Genomic DNA, 25,489 nt, shown 5'->3' on the forward strand with positions numbered 1-25,489 from the left:
TAGCAAAAAACGGTGTTTTTTGCACTTTTAGGTTACAATATCTCGAAAACTGAGGGTGATGGAATTTTTTTGAGGTCGGATTCGGATTCAGCGCAGCAAAAAACTTCGGGTATACTAGGTCTGGTCTCTGGTTCCGGAGCTTTGTCAAATTTTGTCGGCCTGTGTAATTATTCAAAAATTTTCAAAAACAAATACAGAGTTTGGCTATTTTTCAACGAATAGGCTCAATTTTTACAAAATGGACTAAGAATGTCTTTCTGAAGACTCTTTTCTATAATACTGTCCAAATTTAAAATAATTATTTATTTAAACTTCAAAGTTTGGCTATTTTTCGACGAATAGGTTCAAGTTTTTTCCAGAATCATTAAGAATCTATTTTCCACTAAACTTTTTCTGTGTAAATTAAGAATACTTTTCCAAATACTCTTTTCTATGATGATTTCCAAGTTTCAAATAATTATTTATTTAAACAATTTTAAATAAAAAAATCAGATTTTGGCTATTTTTCGACGAATAGGTTCAATTTGTTTCCAGAATCATTAAGAATCTATTTTCCGTTAGACTTTTCTATGTAAATTTATAATTCCTTTCCAAATACTATTTTCTATGATGATTTTCAAGTTCCAAATAATGAATAATTATTCAAAAATTTTCAAAAACAAATACAGAGTTTGGCTATTTTTCAACGAATAGGCTCAATTTTTACAAAATGGACTAAGAATGTCTTTCTGAAGACTCTTTTCTATAATACTGTCCAAATTTAAAATAATTATTTATTTAAACTTCAAAGTTTGGCTATTTTTCGACGAATAGGTTCAAGTTTTTTCCAGAATCATTAAGAATCTATTTTCCACTAAACTTTTTCTGTGTAAATTAAGAATACTTTTCCAAATACTCTTTTCTATGATGATTTCCAAGTTTCAAATAATTAATAATTATTCAAAAATTTTCAAAAACAAATTGAGAGTTTGGCTATTTTTCAACGAATAGGCTCAATTTTTTACAAAATGGACCAAGAATGTTTTTTAGATGACTCTTTGCTATACGAATTGAAAATGTATTTCCGATGACCCTTTTTTAAGATACTTTGCAAGTTCCAAATTATTATTTATTAAAACAATTTTCATTAGAGAATGCAAAGTTTGGCTATTTTTCGATGGATAGGCTCAATTTTTTACAGGATCAACAACTATGTCTTTTGCATTAATATTTTCCATGTCAATTCATCATATGAATTAAGAATGCATTTTAGATAACTCTTTTCTATGCCGCTTTAAGAAATCCAAATAATTATTTATTATTCAAACAATTTCCATAAAGAAATTCAGAGTTTGGCCATTTTTCAACCAATAGCCTCCATTTTTTACAGAATGGACTAAGAATGACTTTTTGATTACTATTTTCTATACCAATTAAATTTTATTTGCGATGACTCTTCTCTACAATGCTTTACAAGTTATAAATATTTCATTATTCAAACAATTTTGATAAAAAATTCAGAATTTGGCTATTTATTAAAGAATAAGCTCAATTTTTTACAGAATGAACTAAGAATCTCTTTTCCACGAATATTTTTTATGTCAATTAAGAATTTCTCTTGGTGCTTTGCAACCTTATAAAAATTATCTATTTAAACAATTTTCATTAAAAAATGTAGAGTTTGGCTATTTTTTAACGAATAGGCTGATTTTTTGCAGAATCAATTTATAATGTCTTTCCCATGAATCGTTGATATGATGCTTTATAAACTTACAAGAATTATTTATTAGTTAAACAATTTTTATACACAAACTGGAATATTTTCTACTTTTCAGCGAATAGACTCAATTTGTTTAGAATAAACAAAGAATAACTTTTCGATAACTCCTTGTTATGATAATTTTCAAATTTACCAAAACTATTAATTATTAAAAAATTTTTACTGAAAAATTCATAGTTTGGCTATTTTTCTACGAATAATCTAATTTTCTGAGAATGTCTTTCCGATGCCTCTGTTATATAATGTTTTGCAAATTTATTTATTTAAAAAAATTGTCATTCAGAAAACGAGGGTTTGGCTCGAAACGAAAAGGCTGATTTTTTTCAGAATCAATTTATAATGTCTTTTCCATGAATCATTGATATGATGCTTTATAAACTTACAAGAATTATTTATTTGTTTAACAATTTTCATCATCAAATTACTAGTTTGTCTTTTTTCAAAAGGTAGACCCAATTCGCTTTAACGGAATCAACCAAGAATTTTTTTTCCGTTGACTCTTCAATATGACACTTTGCAAATTTACAAGAACTATTAATTATTTAAACAATTTTTGTAAACAAATTTGAAAATTTACTATTTTTCAGCGAATAGGTTCAATTTGTTTGGAATCAACAAAGAATATCTTTCCAGCAACTCTTAGCTACGATAATTTGCAATTTTACCAAAATTAATAATTATTCAAACAAATTTCATTAAAAAGTTCATAGTTTGGCTATTTTTCCCGAAATAGTCTCATTTTCTTAAAGAACTAACTAAGAATATTTTTGGATAAATTTTTATTCTACAATGCTTTGAAAATTCTCAAGAATTGTAAATTGTTGAAACAATTTTCTTCCAGAAATTCAGCTATTGTCTTTTTTTAACGAATAGCCTCACTTTTGTAGTGATCGAACTAAGAGTGTCTTTCAGATTATCATTTTCTCTTATTCTTTCCAATTCCCATGAAATGTTAATTATTTAAACAATTTACGGAAACAAATTTAGAGTTTGACTATTTTTTAACAGTTAGGATCCATTTTTTTTACAGAGAGAACTAAGAATATCTTTCCTATTACTTTTTTTTGTGATGATTTGCAAATTACCAAGAAATTTAAATATTCAATCATGAAGAAATTGAGAGTTTGGCTATTTTTCAACCAATTTTTTCACGCAGTCAACTACGAATGTGTTTCCGATAACTCTTTTCTATGATTTTCTTCAAGTTTATTTATATAAACAATCATCATAAAAAAATTCAGAATTTTCTATTCAAGCTTTATAAATTTACAAGATTTATTTATTAATGAAAAAATTTGTAAACAAGTACGGAAATTTGCAATTTTTCAGCGAAAAGGCTTTATTTGTTTATGGGATCAACGAAGAATATCATTCCAATAAATCTTTGCTATGATGATTTCTAAATTTATAAGAATAATTAATTATTGAAATAATTTTCATTACAAAATTCATAGTTTGGCTATTTTTTGCCAAGCTAGTAAAGCTGGAAACTGAAACTGAGTGATATTCTACTGATTGAAATTAAAAGAGATCCCTTACAATTTCTCTTGTCTCTATCTCAGCAGTTGTCACTCACCCTATTTTGTCTATCTACGTCTATTGTTTTCTGTCTCTTTGCCGATTAAAAAAAAGCCAAACTCTAGATTTGTTTATGAAAATTGTTTTAATATTTAATAATTATTGTAAATTTACACGGTATCGTTGAAAAATAGAGAAACTCTGAAATACGTTATGATAATTCTTTAAATAAATTATAGTCCTCAGGAATTATCAAACGATTACAGATAAAAGTAAAGGGAAATATATTCCTTATTGGTTCCATAAACAAATTGAGTAAATTCGCTAAAAAATAGCCAAACTCTAAATTTGTTTACGAAAATTGTTTAAATAATTAATAACTCTTTAGAATTGGCAAAGAATCATAGAAAAAAATATTTTTAAATGTATTTTTAATTAATTCTACAAAAATTGAGTCTATTCTTTTAAAAATAGCCAAACTCTGAATTTGTCTATGAAAATTGTTAAAATAAATTACAGTTCTTAGGAATTTACAAACGATGACAGAGGAAAGTAATTAAAAAGATATTTTTAGTTGATTCCATAAACAAATTATGTCAATTTGCTAAAAAATAACCAAACGCTGAATTTGTTTATGAAGATTGTTCAAATAATTAATAATTCTTATGACTTTACAAAGAACTATAGAAAAAAATAATTGGAAGTATATTTTTAGTTAATTCTACAAAAAATTAATTCTGATTTTTGAAAAATAGCCAAACTCTGAATTTGTTTATGAAAATTGTTTAAATAAATAATAATTCTTATGATTTTGCAAAGAACTACAGAAAAAATCAATTGGGAATGTATTTTTAGTTAATTCTATAAAAATTGAGTCTATTCTTTTAAAAATAGCCAAAGTCTGAATTTGTCTATGAAAATTGTTAAAATAAATTATAGTTCTTAGGAATTTACAAACGATGACAGAGGAAAGTAATTAAAAAGATATATTCAGTTGCTTCCATAAACAAATTAAGTCAATTCGCTAAAAAATAACCGAACTCTGAATCTGTTTATGAAAATTGTTCAAATAATTAATAATTCTTCAGAAATGGCAAAGAATCATAAAAAAAGTCATTGGAAACATAATCTTGGTTTATTCTGTACTAAATGGAGCTTCTTCGTGAAAAAATAGGTACAGTCGAAATTTGTTTATAAAAATTGTTTAAATTAATTATAGTTCTCAGGAATTTATAGACGATTACAGAAAAAAGTAAACTGAAAGATATTTTTTGTTATGACTATAAACAAATTGTGTCCATCCACTGGAAAAAAACCAATCTCCGAATTTGTTTATAACAATTGTTTAAATCATAAATATTCATGTAAATTTGCAAATTTTTTTATCAAAGAGTAACCGAAAAAAGTCGTATTACATTTTGTAAAAAAGTACGCCTATTCGTTAAAAAATAGCCGAAGTCGGAATTTGTTTATGAAAATTGTTTAAATTAATTATATTTCTCGGGAATTTACAAACGATTACAGAAAAAAGTAATCAGACAGGTATTAAATATAAAATATAGAATTTTTTACATCATTAAAAATTTTTTGAATTTGGCAATGCATCTTTGAAAATAATCAATGAAAAAGATATTTTTAATTAATTCTGTAAAAAGTTGAGCCTATTCGTTGAAAAATAGCCATACTCTGAATTTGTTCAAAAAAATTGTTTAAATAAATTATATTTCTTTAAAATTTGCAAAGCATAAAAGAAGAAAGTAATCTGTAAGATATTCTTAGTTCATTCTGTACAAAATTGAGCGCATTCGTTAAAAAATAGCCAAACTCGAAATTTGTTAACAAGAATTTTTTAAATACTTCATAATTTTTGGGAATTGACAATGCATCATAGAGAATAATAATTGGAAAAATATTCTTAGTCAATTCTGAAAAAATTGAGCCTATTCGTTAAAAAATAGCCAATATCCAAATTAGATATTCCTAGTTTAATCAGTGAAAAAATTAAGCATATTCGTTGGAAAATAGCCTAACTCTGAATTTGCTTACGAAATTTTTTATTAAAAATACATTTCTTGTTGTTTTTATAAAAAAATTAAGCCTACTGCTGGAAAAATAGCAAAAATTCGAATTTGTCAAAAAAAATTTTTTGAATAATTAATACTCATTTATAACTTGCAATGCATCATAGAAATGAGTCGTTGGAAATACATTCTTAATTGATTGCGTAAACCAATTAAGTCTATTGGTTGAAAAATAGCCAAACTCTGAATTTCTTTTTGCAAATTGATTGAATCATTAATAATTATTGTAAATTTACAAAGCAACATAAAAAAGTCATCATAAGAACATTCTTAGTTGACTTCGTAAACAAATTGAGTCTACTGATTAAAAAATATCCAAATTTGGAATTTGTTTATTAACATTGTTTAATTATTAAATAGTTCTTGTGAATTTATGAAGCGACATAGAAAAGGGTAATGTAAAAGATGTTCCTAGTTGATTCTTAAAAAAAATTGAACCTATTCGTTGAAAAATGACCGAACTCTGAATTTGGTCATGGTGATTGTTTAAATATTTAATAATTATTTAGAATTTCCAAAGCATAATATAAAAAAGTATGTTGAATCGACGTCAAAAGTCTTTAAACTATTAAGGAGAGACTGCCAATTGTTAATTTAAGTTTCAGTTCATAATTTTTTTAATAATTACTCATCACCTGAGACGTAATTTGTCTAAGCAGTAGCGCCTCGGCTTCATAGCCGGAACGTTGCGTGTTCGATTCCGGCTAGCCGCACTTCTTTTTTATTTATTTTTTATTTATTGTAATGTTTATAAATGTAATTTTTTTTAAGAATCTTCAAAAATTATGCAGTTAATAACTTTTTTAATTCCTTCTTCGCGAAGAAACTGACTTTTTTCCACTTCAACATGTTTTTCGCAAAAAATTTAGTTTCTAAAAATAATTGTTCAGGATCACACAGAGTTCAATAAAGCAGTACAACGAACACAATAGAGCTGCATTTGTTTCATGAAGCTAAACTCTTCTTTTCAAATGCACTCTAATATACTTTTTGTTCTGTCACTTTTTCAATAGGTAATTCTAGATTACAGTTGAGAATTGGAGCTGGGGAAAAAAACTCCTCTTTGAAGTCGAAAAGCGGGGAACAATGAAAAGTTTTTTGATGAGTGGGCAAACGCCAGTCGAATCAAAATGTAGAGAAGCTTTCTCTTTTTTTCCTTTTGACGCGAAACCCTCGCCTCGGGTCGACAAATTAATCCAACATTCAGAGTTTCAAAATAAAACAAAAAATAGTATTCTTTATTTAGACATTTTTAATTTAAAACTGTTTGCAAAGTTTTTTTAATTTTTTTTCTTTCAGGGTTTAATTTGAAATATTTGTTTAAAATAGATACTGATTTAGTGATTAGACAATTTTAAATTAATAGCGTTTGGAAGTAAACAATTAAAATTATTGTTAAATAGTTCAAATTTAAAGACAAATAAAAATTCAAGGGCTATTGAATGCTCATAAAAAAAGGACATTTTAAACTCAGAAAGTTGAATTTTTAACAGATTAAAATTACTTTTCAAATTCTATAAACAAACTCAAAGTGTGGACATTCAAATACAGAAAAAATCTGTTTTCTCTTAATTTTTATTAAATTATGTCACTCAGGATTTTTATTTCTGAATTTTTGTTAACACTCAAAATCACTGAAGATTTTTTTGATTGCATATTCATCTTCTTTGGTCAACAATTAACTTGTTTAAAATTGATTTTTTAAGTTGAAAATTCCACTTTTTGGTCGAAAATTCATTTACTGTGTTAAAAATTCGACCTTTTTTTAGAAAATTAATCTGCCTGATTAAAAATTCATCCAATTTGTTAAAAGAGGAACTTCTTTTGTAAAAATTCGAATTTTTTGATAGATACACAATTATATTTTAAAATCCATTACTTTGGTTGAAAAATTTCACTAGTTTGTTGAAAAATTAATTTTCTTCTACTGAAAACTTCAACAAAAAAAACTATTTCATTTTTGGTTAAAAATTTATTTCCTTCAGTTGAAAATTCATCACATTGATTTAACATTAAACTTTTTGGTAAACGTTATAACTCTTTTTTTTTAAATAAATTAAAAATTTTTTAATTAAACTATTTGGATAAAAATTTGTTGTTTTTTGTTCAAAAATAATTCATGTTAACTGAAAATTTACCTATTCCATTTTTGGTAAAAAATATACATTTTTTAAATTTGAAAAACCTACTGTTTGTTTAAAAATTAATTCGCTTTGTCAAAAATTGTACCCTTTTTATAGAAATAAACCAGTGTGAATTGAAAATTAATTTTTTTCACTAAGAATTTTATCATTCCATTATACGCCTAAATTTTGATAGAAATTTCATCTCTTTGGTAGAAAATTTATACGATTGGTTAAAAATTTAGGAATTTCGTTGAAAATTTATTTGCTGAAAAATTTATTGCTCAAACTGAAAATTAAAATACTCTATTTTTTGTTGAAAATTTACCTTTTTTAATTAAAAATTCATCTATTTTGTCAAAGTTTGCCTTTTTTGTAAAACTAACATTTTTTGTTGTAAATTCATGTATTTTTTTAAAAATGGTTAATTTCTAGCAGAAAATAATCTTTTTAGACCTCAGTTTTTTCAATGGAAATTAATTTTTTTAACTAAAACTTCAAATATTCTATATTTTCTCGAAATTTTTTACAAATATTTAATTTTTCTGTTGAAAAATCATCTAATAGGTTGAAAATATAACCATTTCCTTGAAAATTTAATTTATTTGGTTAAAAACGTATTTCTTTAACTTCAAATCAAATAATTATATATTTTTTAAATTGAACTATTTGATTAAAAACTTATTTTCTTGATTTCGTTGAAAATACTTTTTTTCGTTGAGAAGTAATTTCTTTTACTAGAAATTTAGCTGTTTCATTTTTCTTAATAAATTGATCCTTTGCAGTTAAAAATTCACTTATATAAAAAATGCAAATTGTTGTGTTGTACAATAAATTTAACTTTTCTTTTTAATTCGTTTTTATGACTAAAAACTCAACATTTTGTATAGATCTTTTTTCTTGAGAATTCATTTTTGATCACACATTTATCGATTTGTTTGTAAATTTAACTATTTTGTTGAAAGAACATGTTTGTTGTTAAATATTAATTTTGTAATGAAAATGTAAATATTTCATTTTAATTTGAAGATTTATCAGTTTAGTTGAAAATTTATCTAATTGGTTGAATATTGAACATTTTTGTTGAAATTTCTTTTTTATTTTGACCGAAAATTTGTTTAATTAAACTCAAAATTCTAATATTCCAATTTTACTTGAAAAATTATATTTTTTCAATGAAAAATCAAAATTAATACTATCAGAAAGAAAAAATTAATTTCCAGAGCCAAAGCGATTTATAACCGAAGATAGAAAAATTTGAATTTTTGTCCACCCTGAAATTCCTATAACCAGTGACAGATTATAATTTAAATTGAAATATATTCCTTTTGAATTAAAAATAAGATCTCAGATTAATTATCGTGATAAAAAAATTTTTGCATGCATTTTTACTGATTAATAATAATTAAGAAGTTAATTTAATTCTCTTTTTCTAAAACAATTTAATAAATTATTTTTAAATGGCGTTATTTAAGAATCTTATCATTCCGCAGTAAACTCGATCAAATGTATTCACGAGAATGACTTTCTTGAAGAGATTTTCTTATTTCCCTCATTTTCAGTGACTCTGCTTATATCCATTTTTCGGTTGATTGGGGAACATCTTTCTTTTCTTTCATTTTATTTCCTGTCTTTCTTTTGTCTATCTCGTCCACTTTAAGTAACCCTGAAGCGAAAAGGAGTGATAAGATTCCAAGGCAACTAACTTCATCATTTTTACTCATCTTAAAATCGAGTTACTCATCAAGAAAATAATGGACTCCCATCAGTAAGACACTGCATTTCCACGTTTTTCCAGGTCAAATTTAGTTCATTTTACAGGTCAATTTAATATAAATTATCATAAATTGGTATAATATTATATTGAGCAAAAAGTTACTCATACCACTTTTTGTTATAAGTGCGTAACAAGAGAAGAAAAACATCTACGGATTTATAGGTTATGCAGTTATCAAAAATAAAACAGGTTCGGGATTCCCCCAGTGATACTAGCGGACCACGATATTTTCAACTGCGCATGTACCGAACAGGGCGGGTATATTTAAAATTACTAAGTATTAACTTGAGATATTAAATGAATAAGTTATTTAAAGAAATTAATAATTTCTTAGATTCAATATAATTTCTGTTTTAAAATTAAATATTTGTTTCAAATATTTATTTGTATCATTATTGGCAGTATTTATTGACTTCAAATAGACCCGCGCTTTACGGTATATGTGCAGTTGAAAAACTCAATTCCCCGAGTTTTTACTGATTCTTTTTTATACCAAGAGATGTCAACAAGCGTCGATTGACGTGAAAAAATATCAAGGACATCTATGAAACAAACTTTTAATAACCTGAAATAATTATTTCGTGGGAATTTAGAATCTTGCGGTTGCTAAAAAGAATTGGAAATTAACATTTCCTATTCACGTATAAAAAAACAATATTTATTAAAATAAGGCTTCTCTATATCGTAAAAAAATCTCACCGCCGCTGTTTTAGAAATCCTGAAAAGGCCCTCCCAAAAAAGCCTCCAACAGAGCTTCCCACTATGGCCTCCGAAGGTTTCCCCGAGGGCCTTTGGTTCCTCGGACGAGGACTTCAGAGCCACCTGAGGACCCAAAAAACCTCCCAAGATGACATTCAGAGCCTCCTAAGAGGGCCTCTAGAGTTTGCCTCGATGGCCTCCGGAGCTTCGTACTAGGGTCTCCCACGAGGGTCTTCAAAGCCTCCCATGATGACCCCTATAAACTCTCCGCGAGAGTCTCCAGGGCCTTCTACCTACCTGGTCCTCCAGATACTGCTACGAAGGACCTCGACAGCTTTCAACGAGGCCCACCAGGACCTCCAACGAGGGCCTTGAGATCCTATAACGAGGGACTTCATTCTCCCGCGAGGGGCTCTAAAGCTTCTAACGAGGTCAACTAGATTCTCCCATGAGGGCCTGTCGAGCCTCCCACGAGAACCTCCAGATTAATAAAATGAAAGGAAATAAAGGCGGAAGGGTTAGAGTTAGGAAAAAGTAACAAAAAGATTTTAATTCGATAAGAAATGAGATAAATGAAAAAAGACGTGAAAGTACCATTTGGAAAGTATCAGGGTTAAAAAACAAAATAGAGGATTCTGAAAGGAGTTGAAAAGGTGGGATGTGATAGTGATAAGTGAAACGTGGGTGGGTGAAAAGGAATGGAAAGTTGGCATGGTGTTGGGGGAAGAAAGTAAAACGTGGTAGAGGAAGAAAAGAAAGAGGTTACGGAAGATGAGGGCGACAAAATGGCGAGAAAAATAAAAGCGGGAGAGTGGTTACATTCCGAGAGAAGAAAGAATAAGGAAGATAATTTTATTAATTGTAAGTAGGCAGTTTAGGGGAAGGTAAGTAAAAAATAATGTAGAGAATAAATGGAAAAGGAGAATCTAGGGAGTATGGAAGTGGCAGCATTAGAAACGCTTCTAGACATACTTTAGGAGTGTCAAGTATGTTAAGGGAGGTGAGATCGGAAGGAGATAGAAAAGAGATCAGGAAAGGTAGGTGTGACGCTGACTGCTGGAAAAGTAAAGGTATAGAATGAAGGAGTGTAAGAAAATGAGGAAAGTGGAAATGAGAACACAGTTAACAGAATGTAGAGAATAATTGGAAGAGCAGGTAGGGAGTGCGGAAGAGCAAGGAGGAGACTCCCTGCCAGAGGAACTTTATTAGTGATCGATATGGTCAGGTGCAGAAAAAGAGATTAGGAAACACAGAGTATTAAAGAGAGTGGAAGGTGCCATAAGAGCGAAATGTATTTTTGCGTACACGTGTCTCAGCGCTCCTACAGTTTCGGGGAAGGGAGTTCGGGGACGTCCGTTAACATGTTCGCTATCATGTCCCAAATTTTCAACACAAAATCTTTTTTATGGCAGGAAAAAAGCAGAGGCAACCTAACACTAGCAAAATCGATAATTGTGTAAGTATCAAACACCCATAATACTCTCTGGAAAGAATGTCGAGAGTAAAAATGCAGAGAAAGGAAAGTACATGGAAGAGGTAGAAAGGTAAAGAATTTTAGATGAAATTGGTAAAGTGGCATGTGTCGAAGATGCAATCACCGAGAAAGGATTACATAAAAGAGAACAATGGTGACAAGAATAAAAGTAGGAAAAGTGGTTGTGGCTGTTGTGTATGTGTACACGAGAAGAAGAAAGATGAAGAATTAGGAGGAAACGGAGAGAAGTAAAGGAGAAGGGGTTGGTGCCGTGAGAAAAGGGGGAGGAGGGGGGCAAGTGCAGTGCAGAAAGGAAGAAGTGGGGGAAATAAAACTAAAAATTGGCAGTTGCGAGGGAGGGGGGGGGGGCTAAATTTAGAAAATAAATGGAAAACAAGAAGGTTCGTTTGCCCAAAAAGTAATTTTATTCCTGAAAAATACAAAATAAATGATGATTTGATGAGAAAAGAATTATTTGTGAGTGTATGGAAATCGGGAATCCAGGCACATAAAAAAGCTTTGAAAAAAAGATGTTTTTTGTGTCACAGGTGTGCGGAATGACAAGAGATTGCCGGGCTCGGAAAAAGGATAAAAGGTTTCATCGGTGCTGTTGACGAACAGATGTTAGTGCAGGTATTTTTGGTAAGAACCATCATCAATATCCGAGTAGGATTGTCTAATCATTAGTCACCCTGACAGGGTTGCTTTACAACATCTCCATCGTTTTTAAATTACATTTTTATTTATTTTCTGGTGTCACCGTTTATGAGGAAACAATAGCGAATGAGTTTAGGCGAGAAATAGATAAACTTTAGTTGTAATCAGGAAATTGGAAAAAAATTTTTATTAAATAAAAATAGAACTATTGAAATCAAAAAGCGTCCAAAACAGAAAAAGTGTCAGAACTTTTAAAACATCAAGTTAAATTGTTTGCAATCTGTGTTTTCTCTATGAAACAAATAAGTAGCCGAAGTTTTAAAAAATCGATGATGTGAAGGTCTGGTTTGTAAGTCCGGCGTGGAATCCACCTAGAGTAAGGAAATAATAAAAAAATAATTGGTAAACTAATAATTTTTGTCAGCTTTCTTAAGAAATCTAGTGACTTATGGTGCCATGAAAGTCATGAAAAGAATCCGAGGCAAAAAAATACAGTAAAGTTAAGAAAAAAATCTTACAGGCTATAACAATAAAAAAGTGCGCCTACGTAGTTACGAGCTGGCTCGGAGTGGAGGGGAGTTGTAGGTATATAATATAAAGTATGTGTTATGCTCAATGCAAGATATATACTCCTGTCCTGAAAAATTCTTTGAACAAAAAATCCAACTACCAGATTTCGTCACCATACCAATTTTTTATGTTTTTCGATCTTTCTAAATTTTACTTTAAAATAAAAAACCAACATGTTTATGCAAAAAAATTGATTTTTTAATACTGTCAGCTAAATAAAAAAAAAGAATTTTCAACAAAATAATTAAATTTTCACCCGAAGAAAATTAATTTTTACTAAAAACATGAGTAATTTCAATTAAAATACATAAATTTTCAATTATAAAATATCATTTTTCAACCAAACAAATAAATTTTTAAATAAAAAGATCAATTTTTAAACAATGAAATTACTATTCTATCAACAACAAAAAAACAACCATTTTTCAACAACATAATTTAATTTTCACCCAAAAAGATTAATTTTCAACTAAAAAAAAACATTTTTAAGAAAATAGTTAAATTTTCAACGAAAAAAGACAAACTTTATAAAAAATACATAAATTTTCAACTAAGAAATATTTTTCTTCAACAAAAAATAGAACAGTTAAATTTTCTGTGAAAAAATTAATTTTTAAACAATAAAATAATTGTTTAACAAAATATTTTTCAACTAAAAAGATAATTTTGAACAAATAAGATTAAATTTCTATCATAAAATGTCAATTTTGCAAAAAAATAGAATAGTTAATTTTTTAGTTAGAAAATTAATTTTGATCCAAATAAAATAAGTTTTCAATCAAAAATATGAATTTTCAGCCCCCGGAGATTAAATTTCTATCAAGAAAGATTAATTTGCGACAAAAAAATGAAATAGCTCATTTTTCAGTTTAAAAAATTATTTTTCAATTTTAAAAAATAACCAATTTTCAACCAAAGCTATAAATTTTCAACATTATAATAATGACAACAATGGTCAGTGAAAAAAAATGTGGATAAGAAAAATCCAATATGAGCAAAATTTGCTAAAAAAAATTTACGATAAACATTTTTATAACCACAACTGTTAGCTTACAACCATTTTTCCTTACCAAATAAAATTCTAATAATAAATTCGAATGATATTATTGCAAAACATTTTTTTACAGAAACTGATACACTGGAGAATGTGTTAAAGTAAAATTGTTTATGACAATTGAATCCAGTGTCGAATAAAAATTTTCTATTCTTGTGTATAATAATTAATTAATCAAAAATTATTATTAAATATTTTTTATATAGGCAATCCAAGTTCAAGCGCTCTTTTAATTATTTTTAACAATTGTAAAAAAAACCGCAATATCGTTATAAATGATAAAGAATTATTTCAAAAATTATATTTCTTTAACTTTAATTAATTCGTAAAAGCTAGCAAATTTCTAGAAATTTTATAAGATAATACAATTATAAATAATAATCAATTGTTTTGACAACTTTAATTAATTATTTGCACGCTCTGATTGAAAAATTGAAAAAATCAGAAAAAACCGGAAATAGCTTGTAAAATGGTTGTAAAATTCAAAAATTACCGCAATTTTCTATTATTATTCTAGCAAAATATTGTTATAAACAATAATACATTGTTTAAACAATTAAGTTTTTAATTTCGATTAATTATTATCTTACTCTAAATCACGAGTACACAAAATTAAGAAGAAACCGCAACGTCCTAGCATTATTCTAAAATAATGTTGTTATAAACAATAACATTGTTTAAACAATTATTTTTTCAAATAATTATTTCTTCTCTCTAACTAAAAGGTTTGAAATGTTAGCAAAACGGCAACTTTCTGGCATTATTCCACGAGATAGTGATGAATTATAAAAAATTGTTTAAACAATTATATTTTTAACTTGAATAAATTATTTCCATTAAATAACTGAAAAGTAAAGTCAATCAGAAAGAAAAGCGAATTTTCAGCATTTTTCTAAGTTAAAATTACTGTAAACAATAATAAATTGTTTAAACAATTATTTTATTAACATCTATAAATATTACATTACTCTGAATGAAAATTTTAAAAAGTGATACAGGATTAATTTAAAAAACAGCAACTTTCTAACATTACTTTAATTAAATATTGTTGTAAATAATAATAAATAGCTTGAACAATTATTGTTACATTAATTTCATTACTTGTTCGGAATCAAAAGTTGACAAATTTAAAAAAAGTAACAAATTTTCAGTATTATTCTAATAGAATATTGTTATAATTTATTATAAATTGTTTCAAGAATTGTTTATTAACATCGAATCATTCTTACCATGCTCTAAATGAGCAGTTAAAAAAAGGCTGGAAAATCAGAATAAATAGCAATTTTCTACTTCTATTCTAAGAGAAATTTGCTGTAAACAATAATAAATTGTTTAAATAATTATTTGGTTAAACTTGCTAATTATTGCCTTAAGATATTTATAAGCCCGAAAACAAGCTGTAATGTTAAAGAAAATCCCGCAAATTTCTAGCATTATTATAAGAGAATATTGTTATAAATAATAATGAATTGTTTAAGCCATGTTTGTTAAATTTATTTAAATATTTTCTTGCGAATGTTATAAATTATATAAAATTAATCAAAACCGTTTTTTTTAATATTTCCACGATATAGCTGCAATCAGTTTGAAAAAATAGAATCTTTCTACCTCTATTTTAAGAGAAAATTGATTTGAACAATAATAAATTGTTTAAACACTTATGTTCGTTAATTTTTAATAATAAGTACCTTACTCTAAATGAAAAGTTGAAAATTTAAGAAAAAACCGCAACTTTCTACAGTAAATGTATTAAACAAACCCTTCAATTTTTTCTCTCTTGAACAATATCACAATTAATCAAATTTTCTGTATTGAAATAATTTTTTTTACCTGTTCTTTCATTCCTTTAAAAACCTAAAAAAAACTGTTTAAACCTGTATACAAAAATATATATTATAAAACACAATCACTAAAAAATTGACTCAATGAAAATAAAATATTTTTCTTAATCCGGTGAACGTAGAAAAAATATTGTTGGTCAGCCCACGGCAAAAATAGAAAAGGGCGGCTTTAAATTTACCGAAATTCGATCAGCCTAGACAAAATATTTTCGATGCACTTCGAAAATGGTTTTTTTTTTTTTCAACTTTGAAATTCATATTCAGTTATGGATATTAAATTCAAAATAAAAACAAAACTTACCGGGACGCCGTTTTATCGACGAAGACAAACCTTCACTTTCTCGAACTTCTCGATATACTTGAGCAACGACCGAACTACTACTGATAAGAAATTTAGAAAATGATGCCGCCCCTCCACATGAGAACGCTGGCGCCATCTGTGGCACCTTCTGTGAACTCAAAAACAGCGCGGGAAATTTAAAATATGAAATTCTGAAAAAGACGTTTAATCATTTCCTCTAAAAGTTTCAGTATTTGTTGATGCAATAATAAATATTAGATTTTTTTCTGCAAAATCAATTTTTTACAATTATTTATTTCTCAATGTTTCTAATAGTTTTTCATACAAGAAAAAGGTTAAATGTAAATAATTTTTCACTATTGGGAAATAACTCTGTTCTTGACATTATAAGGCAATTTTTTTTTTTAATTTTAGGAAAAATTCAAAGCATTTTGAAAGATATTTAGAAGGTACGGAAGTTTTAAAAAAATTCAGAATAATTTAAAATTTTGATACAACATTTTTTTGGATTCATTGGTATCTTTAAAAAGATTTTTGAAAATTTCAAATATGTCGAAAGAATCTAGAAAATTTCGAAACTTTTGTTTTTCTCATAGAATTATAATTATTTTGACAAATTTTAGGTCAACTTTGAGTCAATTTAAGACATATTAAGGAATTTTAGAAGTTTTGAAGATATTAGAAATATTTTTAAACTTGAAAATATTTCCGAACATTAATAAAAATCTTTCAATTTCTTCGAAAGTTCTAAAAGTCCTGAATATCTTTTAAATTAACACAAAATTTTCCGACAATTTGGTAAAATCACTACAATCATGTGAGAAAAAAATTTCTTCAAAATTTTCTTGATTCTTTTAGACATATTTGAAATCTTCATTAATCTTTTCAAATTTTTTCATGAATTAAAAAAAGTGGTGTTCTCTTGAAACTTTTTAAAATTCTTAAAACCCTTCTAATTTTGTTTTTAAATGAAATGTCTACAGTTTGTGAAAAATTGTTTAATGTTTTTAGATTATTTTTGAATCTCTTCAAAACTAAATTGGAAAAAATCATTTAAAATTTACAAACTTTTATATGTTTTAAATAAAAAATCATTTAAAACTTTCCGAGAAATCTTAAATAATTTTTTTTTATTCGCTTGAAATCTTTCCAAAGTTAAAAAATTCTAATTTTTTCTTTGAAATCTTCATAATTTTACCTAAGTTTTTAAATTATATGAAAAACTTTTAAAGTTTAAAATAATTTTTGAGTATTTTCAGAACCTTTTTGACATTTTTAAAAATAAATGTAACAATTTTAAAATAGTTTTTTAATTTTTTACAAAAATTAATTTTTCAAAATAAAAGATCACTTTGAATTTTTCTAGGAATCTTGAAGTTTCTTTATTCTTCTGGAACCATTTAAAATTCTTAAAAAGATTCTTAATTTTTCGAAATCTTTTTAAATTTTACATAATTATTTTGTTTTTTTTTTCGACTTTTTAAAAAATCTTTCAAAATGTTTTTAAATCTGTTTGAATCATCTCTTGAAATTAATTTTAAATTTTTTCAAACCTGACAAATATATTTTTTTAATCATTCACATTTTTCCTAAAACTTACCAAAAAATCCTGTGAAATTAGACAAATTTTTTTAAAATGTCGATTTTAAATATACCGAAAAAATTAAGAACACTTTAAAAATTTTTTACAGAAGAAATAATATTTTTTTCAAGATTTCTGAGAAATTATTTTTTATTTCGAAAAATTAATTTTGAATATAAAATTTAAAATATTTTACAAATATTTAAAATTATTTTCAAAAATGTAAAAAAAAAGATAGATTTTAAGACAATTTTTATATTTTTGCAAGATTACAAAATTTTAGTATTCATATATTTATAAAATTTGAAACAAAATGTACGATTTCAAACATTTTTTCAATTTCAAAAAATGATAATTTCTAGGCAATTTTTTTTAATTACGCACAATTTTTTTTTTTAATTTTAGGAAAAATTCTAATCATACTAAAAAGTATTTAGAAGCTTTAGAAGTTTTAGAAAGTTAAAGAAATAATTTATTCCGAATCATGGGAACATTAAAAAATATTATTGCAAATTTCAAATATATCCAAAAGAATCTAGAAAATTTTAAAGAAATTTTTTTTCACAGGATTTTAGTGATTTTATCTAATTTTATGAAAACGTGAATTTAATTAAAGAGATATTCTTCAAAACTTTTGAAATTTCTAAATATTATTTAAACTGACTCGAATTTTTGCTAAATTTTAGAAAAATCATTAAAAATTGTATTGTTCAGATTTTTTGTTGCCATTTTTCATTATTTTGAATTGTTTTCAATTTCTCTTAAACTTTGTTTAAATTTTTTTTAAATAAAAACTTTCTCAAGAATCTTAAATAAATGTTTGTATTATTTTCAAAACTGTTTTGATATTTTTGCAAAATATTTTGAAATAAGTTTTTAATTTTCTTTAAAAATTAATTATGCAAAATAAATAATGATTTTGAATTTTTCCAGGAATTTTTGAGCAAGTTGTTTTATTCTCTTGAAACCATTTTAAATTCTTAAAAAGATTTCTAATTTTTTCTAAATCATTTTAAATTTTAAATATATGATTTTTGTATTTTTTCAGAGTTTTTTCACAATTTGCAATTCAAAAACAAAGTTATTATCTTGAAACTTACTAAAGTTCTTTAAAACTTTCAAATACTGTTTTAAATCATTAGGTTTGTCCTAAAAGTTAAAAAAATCCTGTAAAATTAGAAAAAATTTTTTATAATATAAATTTTAAATAAATAAAAAAAAAATTATTTTTTAAAAATTCAGATCAAATTTACTTTAAAATATAAAATTTAAAAAGATTTCAAATGATTTTCAAAAATTTCAAAAAAAGAATCTGGTAGATTTTAAGGCAATTTTTATAGTTTCGCAAGATTACAAAGTTTTAAGAAATTTCAAAGATTTTTTCAGTTTCCAAGAATAATGATTTCTAGACAATTTTTTTTTTAATTTTACGAAAAATTTTAATCATTCTAAAAAGTATTAAGAAGTTTTAGAAACTTTGGAAAGATAAAAAGTAATTAAAAATTTGAAAAGTATAAACAATTTTTTACAAACATTTTAGGACTTTTGAAAGATTTCGAAAGAATACCAAAATTTTCTTCAGATTCATGGAAATATTTGAACAAATTTGTGAAGATTACAAATAAGTCGAAATGAATCTAGAAAATTTTGGAGATTTTTGTTTCTCACAGGATTTTAGTAATTTTATCAAATTTTACTAAAACTTTAAGTCAGTTTAAAAGATATTTAGGACTTTTGGAACTTTCGAAGAACTTCTAAAAAATTGTATTAATTTTGTAAAATATTTTTTTAATTTAAAAATATATTTTATATCTTCAAAACTTCTGAAAATCCTGTAATATTTTTTAACTGGAAAGGATTTTTGCTAAAATTTCGTAAAATCATTAAAAAAAATTTTAATTGGTATTTTCCAGATTTTTGGTTGGTATTTTTAGAGATCTTTTTCATTGTTTTGAATTAGCTTTTTAATTTTCTTTACAAATTCATTCGAAATAAAAAATTATTTTGAATTTTCCCAGGAAAAAGATTCTTAATTTTCGACATTTTTGGAAATATTTTGAAATGTTATTTAATCTGTCTAAATAATCTCTGACAATTAATTTTCTTGTTAAAAAATCACTTTAAATTCTCCAACAAATCTTTAAAAAAAATTTATTATCTTAAAACTTTACAAAATTCTTAAGAACCTTCAAATTTTTTTTCAAAATCTTGACAAATCTACATTTGGTTATACATTTATTAAAATTTTTTAATAATTCTGGAATTTGGTCAAATCCTACAAACATTTTTTTTTATCATTTCCATTTTTCCTAAAACTTGAAAAAAATTTTTTGTAATAGCAGAAAAATTTCCTTGAAACGTAGATTTTAAATATATCGAAGAAAATTTTGTAGACTTATAAAAATTTGTAACAGTTTTAAAGGAATATTTTTTCTTTCTAAGATTTCTGGAGAAATAATTTTTTATTTTTAAAAATGAATTTTGAACATAAAATTTGAAGATTAAAAAAAAATTCCAAAAATGTGAAAAAGGAATCCTGTAGATTTGAAGGCATTTTTTTATAAATAGTTTCGCCAGATTTTAATATTTTAGAAAAATTTCGGCTGTTTTGAATTTTTTCAAAAATAATTTAAATCTTAAGAATATTTATAACATTCAAAACAAAATGTAAAATTTAAAAGATAAAAAAAATTTAAAGCTTTTTAAGAATTTTTAAAAGTTGCGAGATTATAATTTTTCCTAAGATTCCTGAAAATTTTATTTATGGTTTTATTTTTATTTGAAATTTCTATGCAAAATTTTTCTTACCTGCGGAATCATTTCTTTTCAATAAAAAAATCAAAATTTTATATAACAGAATGCCATGATACAGCATTTTTACTGCTATACACAATTTTTATAAACAAATTTATTTATTTATTTATTTACCATTTCCAAGCATAGAAAATTGTTCTTTTTCGCTGAATATTTTCTTTTCATCTAAAAAATAAAACTTGTAAAGAATGGACTTCGATCCTACAAAATTTGTCATGATTATAAACAATTTATATAAAAAAAATTGAATTATTTGTCATTTAAATATAAAGAAAATTTTTCTTTTTTGCGAAATCATTTTATTTTAAATGAAGTAAGATATTTGCACAGAATAGACTTATATCTAAAAAAATGTCTAATTGTTATAAACAATTTTTATAATTTGTCATTTTTCTAATTAATGCTTATGAAAATTGTTTATAAAAATGAAAAATGTTCTTAGACGGCAGTCTATTGTGAAAAAATTTGATTCTTTGTACGAGAAACAATAATTCTGTTGAAATAAATAATTTTCTATGCAAATAAATTCCAAAATAGTGAATTTTTATATAAAAATTGTTTATAACAAATAAAAAATTTGTTAAATAGAATTATATTGTTTAGAATGTTCATTATTTAGGTAAACATAAATTATTGCGCAGAAAATAACGATTTTCTATGGATAGAAACGCCAAACAAGTGGATTTGTTTATACAAAAAATTTGTAATTAATAACTATTGTTATATTATGGTGATCGACTGGAAATAAATAATAATTTTAAACATTTTAATAATAAGATCTGGGAAATAAATGTAATCTAACTTGAAAATGCAGCTGAAACCAGTTATATAAATTAATTTGTTAATAACAGTTTTAAATAAATAACTTTAATCGCTTTTTTAGAAATTAATTTTATATTCGGGATCATAAAAGTTATCAGATTTAAAAAGAAACTTTGAAAATTGATTTTCCAATCTATAAAACTGAAAAAAATGTTTTAAATTCAAACGTATAATGTAAAAATTCTGGGTGTCCACTTCCCTTTTTCTAACTTTTTAAATAATTATGCAATTAAAATCACTTCTTTGTCCTTTATTTAATAAATAAGTATTAAAAGTGAGTTCCAAAGGCACAAAATAATATAAATACAACAAAAAAACACGAAAATGGTTCACTTGCTGTCCCGAGCGACAAAAAAACAATTTTAATTGCAGTCCCGAACAACACAAAAAATTCACTTTTTATGTTGCTCGGGACTGCAAGTGAATGGTTTTGGTGTTTTTTTTGTGTTGCCCGGGACTGCAGTTCAATCGTTTTGGTATTTTTTTTATTGCGCGGTACTAAAAGTGAATCTTTTTTTTTGTATCGCTCGGGACTGCAAGAGAATAGTTTTTTTTTATTATGCCCGGGACTGCAAGTCAATCATTTTAGTGTTTTCTTTTTGTTGTTCGGGACTGCAAGTGAATTATTTTTTTTGTGTTGCTCGGGACTGCAAGTAAACTTTTCTTTTGTGTTACTCGGGACTGTAAGTGAACCTTTTTTTTGTCGCTCGGGACTGCAACAGAATCTTTTTTTTATGTTGGTCGAGACTGCAAGTGAATTGCTTTTGTGTTTCTTAGGACTGCAAGTAACTCGTTTTTTGTTTTTTTGTGTTGCTCGGGACTGCAAGTGAATCCTTATTTTGTGTTGCTCGGGACTGTAAGTAAATCATTTTTTAGTGTTTCTTGGGACTTAAAAGTCAATAATTTTTTTATGCTGCTTGGGACTGCAAATCAATAATTTTGGTGTTTTTTTGTGTGTTGCTTGGGACTGCAACTAAATTGTTTTTTTTTATCGGGACTGCAAGTGAATCGTTCTTGTGATGCTCGGGATTGCAAGTAGATCTTTTTTTTGTGTTGCTCGGGACTGCAAATCAATCATTTTATTGTTTTTTGTTGCTCAGGACTGCAAGTGAATTTTGGTGTGGGTGTTTCTCGGGGCTGTAAGTCAATCGTTTTGGAGTTTTTTTGTGCTGATCGGGACTGCAAGTGAATCATTTTTTTGTGTTGCTCGGGACTGCAAGTGAATCATTTTGGCGTTTTTTTGTGTGATGCTCAGGACTGCAAGTAAACTGTTTTGTTGTTTTTTTTTTGTGTTGCTCGGGACTGCAAATCAATAATTTTATTGTTTTTTGTTGCTCATGACTGCAAGTAAATTTTTGTGTGGGTGTTTCTCGGGGCTGCAAGTAAATCGTTTTGTTGTTTTTCTGTGTTGTTCGGGACTGCAAGTGAATTTTTTTGTGTTGATCGGGACTGCAAGTGAATAATTTTTTTTGTGCTGCGCGGGACTACAAGTGAATCATTTTGGTGTTTTTTCGTGTTGCTTGGGACTGCAAGTAAATTTTGTGTGTGTGTGTTGCTCGGCACTGCAAGTAAATAATTTTGGTGTTTTTTTGCGTTTCTCGGGACTGCAAGTGAATTTTGTTGGCGTTTTATTTGTTTTTAAATTATTTTGTGACTTTGGCACTCATTTTTGATATTTACTAATAAAAATAAAGAGCAAAAAAGTGGTTTGAATTTCCAAACTTTTCAGAAAATGTAACCTAAAAAGAGAAAATTAATATTTTTTAAATAAAACACAATATATTTAATATATTCATTCATCCCATATTGTATATTGCGCATTATAATGTACATGATTACCCGATTGAGTCTTACAAACTCAAGAAAACTCGATAAATAATTAAATAACAAAGAAAATGAGACTGACCGATGCAACAAATTCCAAAACACTCACTCCTCACTCCATCCCAACCTCAAGAAATTCATGAAATCTCCTCGATGAAACATTTTCTTGCACGGCCGTCAAATTAATTTATAACTTTCATTAATTAATTACACTACTTACGTTATGTCTCGTTTATTTATAATTATAAACATCCGCTTTTCTACGATATACATACATAGTTTTTATTTGCATTACAATTTTCTGTATGCAAGACACTTTTATTGATCGTTTCATTCATTTATTTTTACTCACTACTTCGATTAATATATTACAATTGCGCACGAAATAATATCATACTTCAACAAACACTTGCAAACTCGGCACGCTAAATTTACAAAATAAATTCCTCTTTTGTGGCAAAATAAAAAACGAATCCACTTTTAATTCACTCTAATACTTTTCACCATATATTTTTTTTTCTTCATCTTTAAGAATATTTCTTGAGGATTTTTTCTGGTCCAACCTAACCTCAAACTTGATGCTAAATAAAAAAAAATGAGAACTGCTATAAAAAAATGCGCGAAAACTAATTTTTAATACACAACTATCAGATTTCTCTTCAGCAATTCAGGAAAAATTGATAGCAGTCATTTTTTTTCTAGAATTGCTCATTAAGTTTGAGGTTATGTTGAACTAGGTTATTTTTTTAATTTGCCACAAGATCGATATTTTTTGGAAATAATACGAAAAGAGTGAATAATTTTCAAATCGTGCAGACTCGCAAGTTTTAGTTTATTCTACATACAAAACAAGAGAAATAACGATCGCAGAGAATAGATTATTAGTGCTGTCGCACTCGAGAGTAACAATAATAATTACATTATATTACTTTAAATGCTTTAAAGTTTAACGTCCAGCTTTTTATTATGCTTTATGGCAAAGTTCTTACTTTCTTTCTTTCTTTCCTCACTGGCTTTTTATTTTAATTTTATAGTTCAGTTTGAAACTCGGGTCACGAGGTAATAATTGTTGTCTTTCGACGATTTTGTCACGATTTGAATTTTCGATTTAGAAGAGTTATGAGTCACTATTTTATTTGCGGCTTAAGGTGCTGCAGGAATTCGTAGTAACTCAAAGCTGATTCGAAACGATCCTCGATCAGTCTTTCGGTGAATTGAGTTCTAAAATGACTGTCGTCCCTGTAAAAGAAAATTTATCATTTACTTCTTAGATTGAATCCAGGAAATTAAGTAATTTAATGGTAACATAATAATAATATTATCCTGTGGGCGATAAATTAAAAATCCGCCAACTTTAGAACATTCAAATTTTTAAGACTTAATAAAATATAAACTTGTCACGAAAACGAAAATTTAAAACGCTTACCATTAATTTCGATTCAAATTAAGATTTTGCATAGAGAACCAAGCGGATTCCGAATCGGAAAAATTTGATTCGACCCAGATGGAGTTTAAAGATGAAATTTTTAAACCGATCCCAGCGGATTCCAAATATAAAAACTGGGATTCGACTCAGCTAGTAAAGCCAAGTTTTATTAAACCGTTCCAATCTGTATTCGAACCCGAAAAATTACATTTTAAACAGCCCGTATTTTAATATCCAATATTTCAAAAACCGATCCAACCTAAATTCGATTCAGCAAAATTTGGTTCGGCTAAGGTGGAGTTTAAAGATACACATTTAAAACCGATCCAAAAGGAATTTGAATCGGGAAAATTTGATTCAAACCAGCTGGAGTTTAAAGATGAATTTTTTAAACCGATCCCAGCGGCTTCTGAATAGAAAAAAATTGGATTCGACCCAGCTTGTAATGAAAAATTTTTTCAAACCGATCCAAGCTGAATTTCAACCAAAAAATTCCATTTTAAACAGCGCATATTTTAATATCCAATATTTCAAAAACCGATCCAGGCTAAATTCGAATCGGAAAAATTAGATTCAGCTTAGATGGAGTTTAAAGATAAATTTTTAAAACCGATTCAAAAGTAATTTGAATCGGAAAAATTTGATTCGACCCAGCTGATGTATAAAGATGAATTTTTTAAACCGATTCTAGCGGATTCCAAATAGAAAAACTGGGATTCGACTCAGCTAGAAAAGCCAAGTTTTATTAAACCCATCCAAACTGTATTCGAACCTGGAAAATTCCATTTGAAATAGCGTATTTTAAAATCCAATATTTCAAAAACCGATCCAACCTATATTTGAATCGGCAAAAGTTGATTCGGCTTAGATGGAGTTTAAAGATAAATTTTTAAAACCTATCCAAAAGGAATCTGAATCGGAAAAATTTGATTCGACCCAGATGGAGTTTAAAGATGAATTTTTAAAACCGATCCCAGCGGCTTCTGAATAGAAAAAAATTGGATTCGACCCAGCTTGTAATGAAAAATTTTTGCAAACCGATCCAAGCTGAATTTCAACCAAAATATTCCATTTTAAACAGCGCATATTTTAATATCCAATATTTCAAAAACCGATCCAGGCTAAATTCGAATCGGAAAAATTTGATTCAGCTTAGATGGAGTTTAA

General features: G+C 26.5%; 2 protein-coding genes across 4 annotated transcripts in view; both read right to left on the bottom strand.

Annotated features, from left to right (window-relative positions):
* Nucleotides 1–15,919, bottom strand: part of LOC117167135 (NACHT domain- and WD repeat-containing protein 1) — an 898,576-nt gene extending 882,657 nt beyond the window's left edge. Inside the window, exon 1 of the mRNA XM_033351831.1 lies at nt 15,855–15,919. The gene's annotated coding sequence lies outside the window, so the exon portion shown is untranslated. The remainder of the gene's footprint in view (nt 1–15,854) is intronic.
* Nucleotides 15,920–22,854: 6,935 nt separating this feature from the next.
* Nucleotides 22,855–25,489, bottom strand: part of LOC117182273 (protein transport protein Sec24A) — an 82,959-nt gene continuing 80,324 nt past the window's right edge. For all 3 annotated transcript variants that reach the window (XM_033375428.1, XM_033375509.1, XM_033375591.1), the window contains exon 16: nt 22,855–24,135. In XM_033375428.1, the coding sequence (XP_033231319.1) occupies nt 24,024–24,135 (112 nt within the window). In that variant the 3' untranslated portion in view covers nt 22,855–24,023. The remainder of the gene's footprint in view (nt 24,136–25,489) is intronic.

This window comes from Belonocnema kinseyi, chromosome 1 (genome assembly GCF_010883055.1).
Source record: "Belonocnema kinseyi isolate 2016_QV_RU_SX_M_011 chromosome 1, B_treatae_v1, whole genome shotgun sequence".
Classification (NCBI taxonomy): Eukaryota; Metazoa; Arthropoda; class Insecta; order Hymenoptera; family Cynipidae; genus Belonocnema; species Belonocnema kinseyi.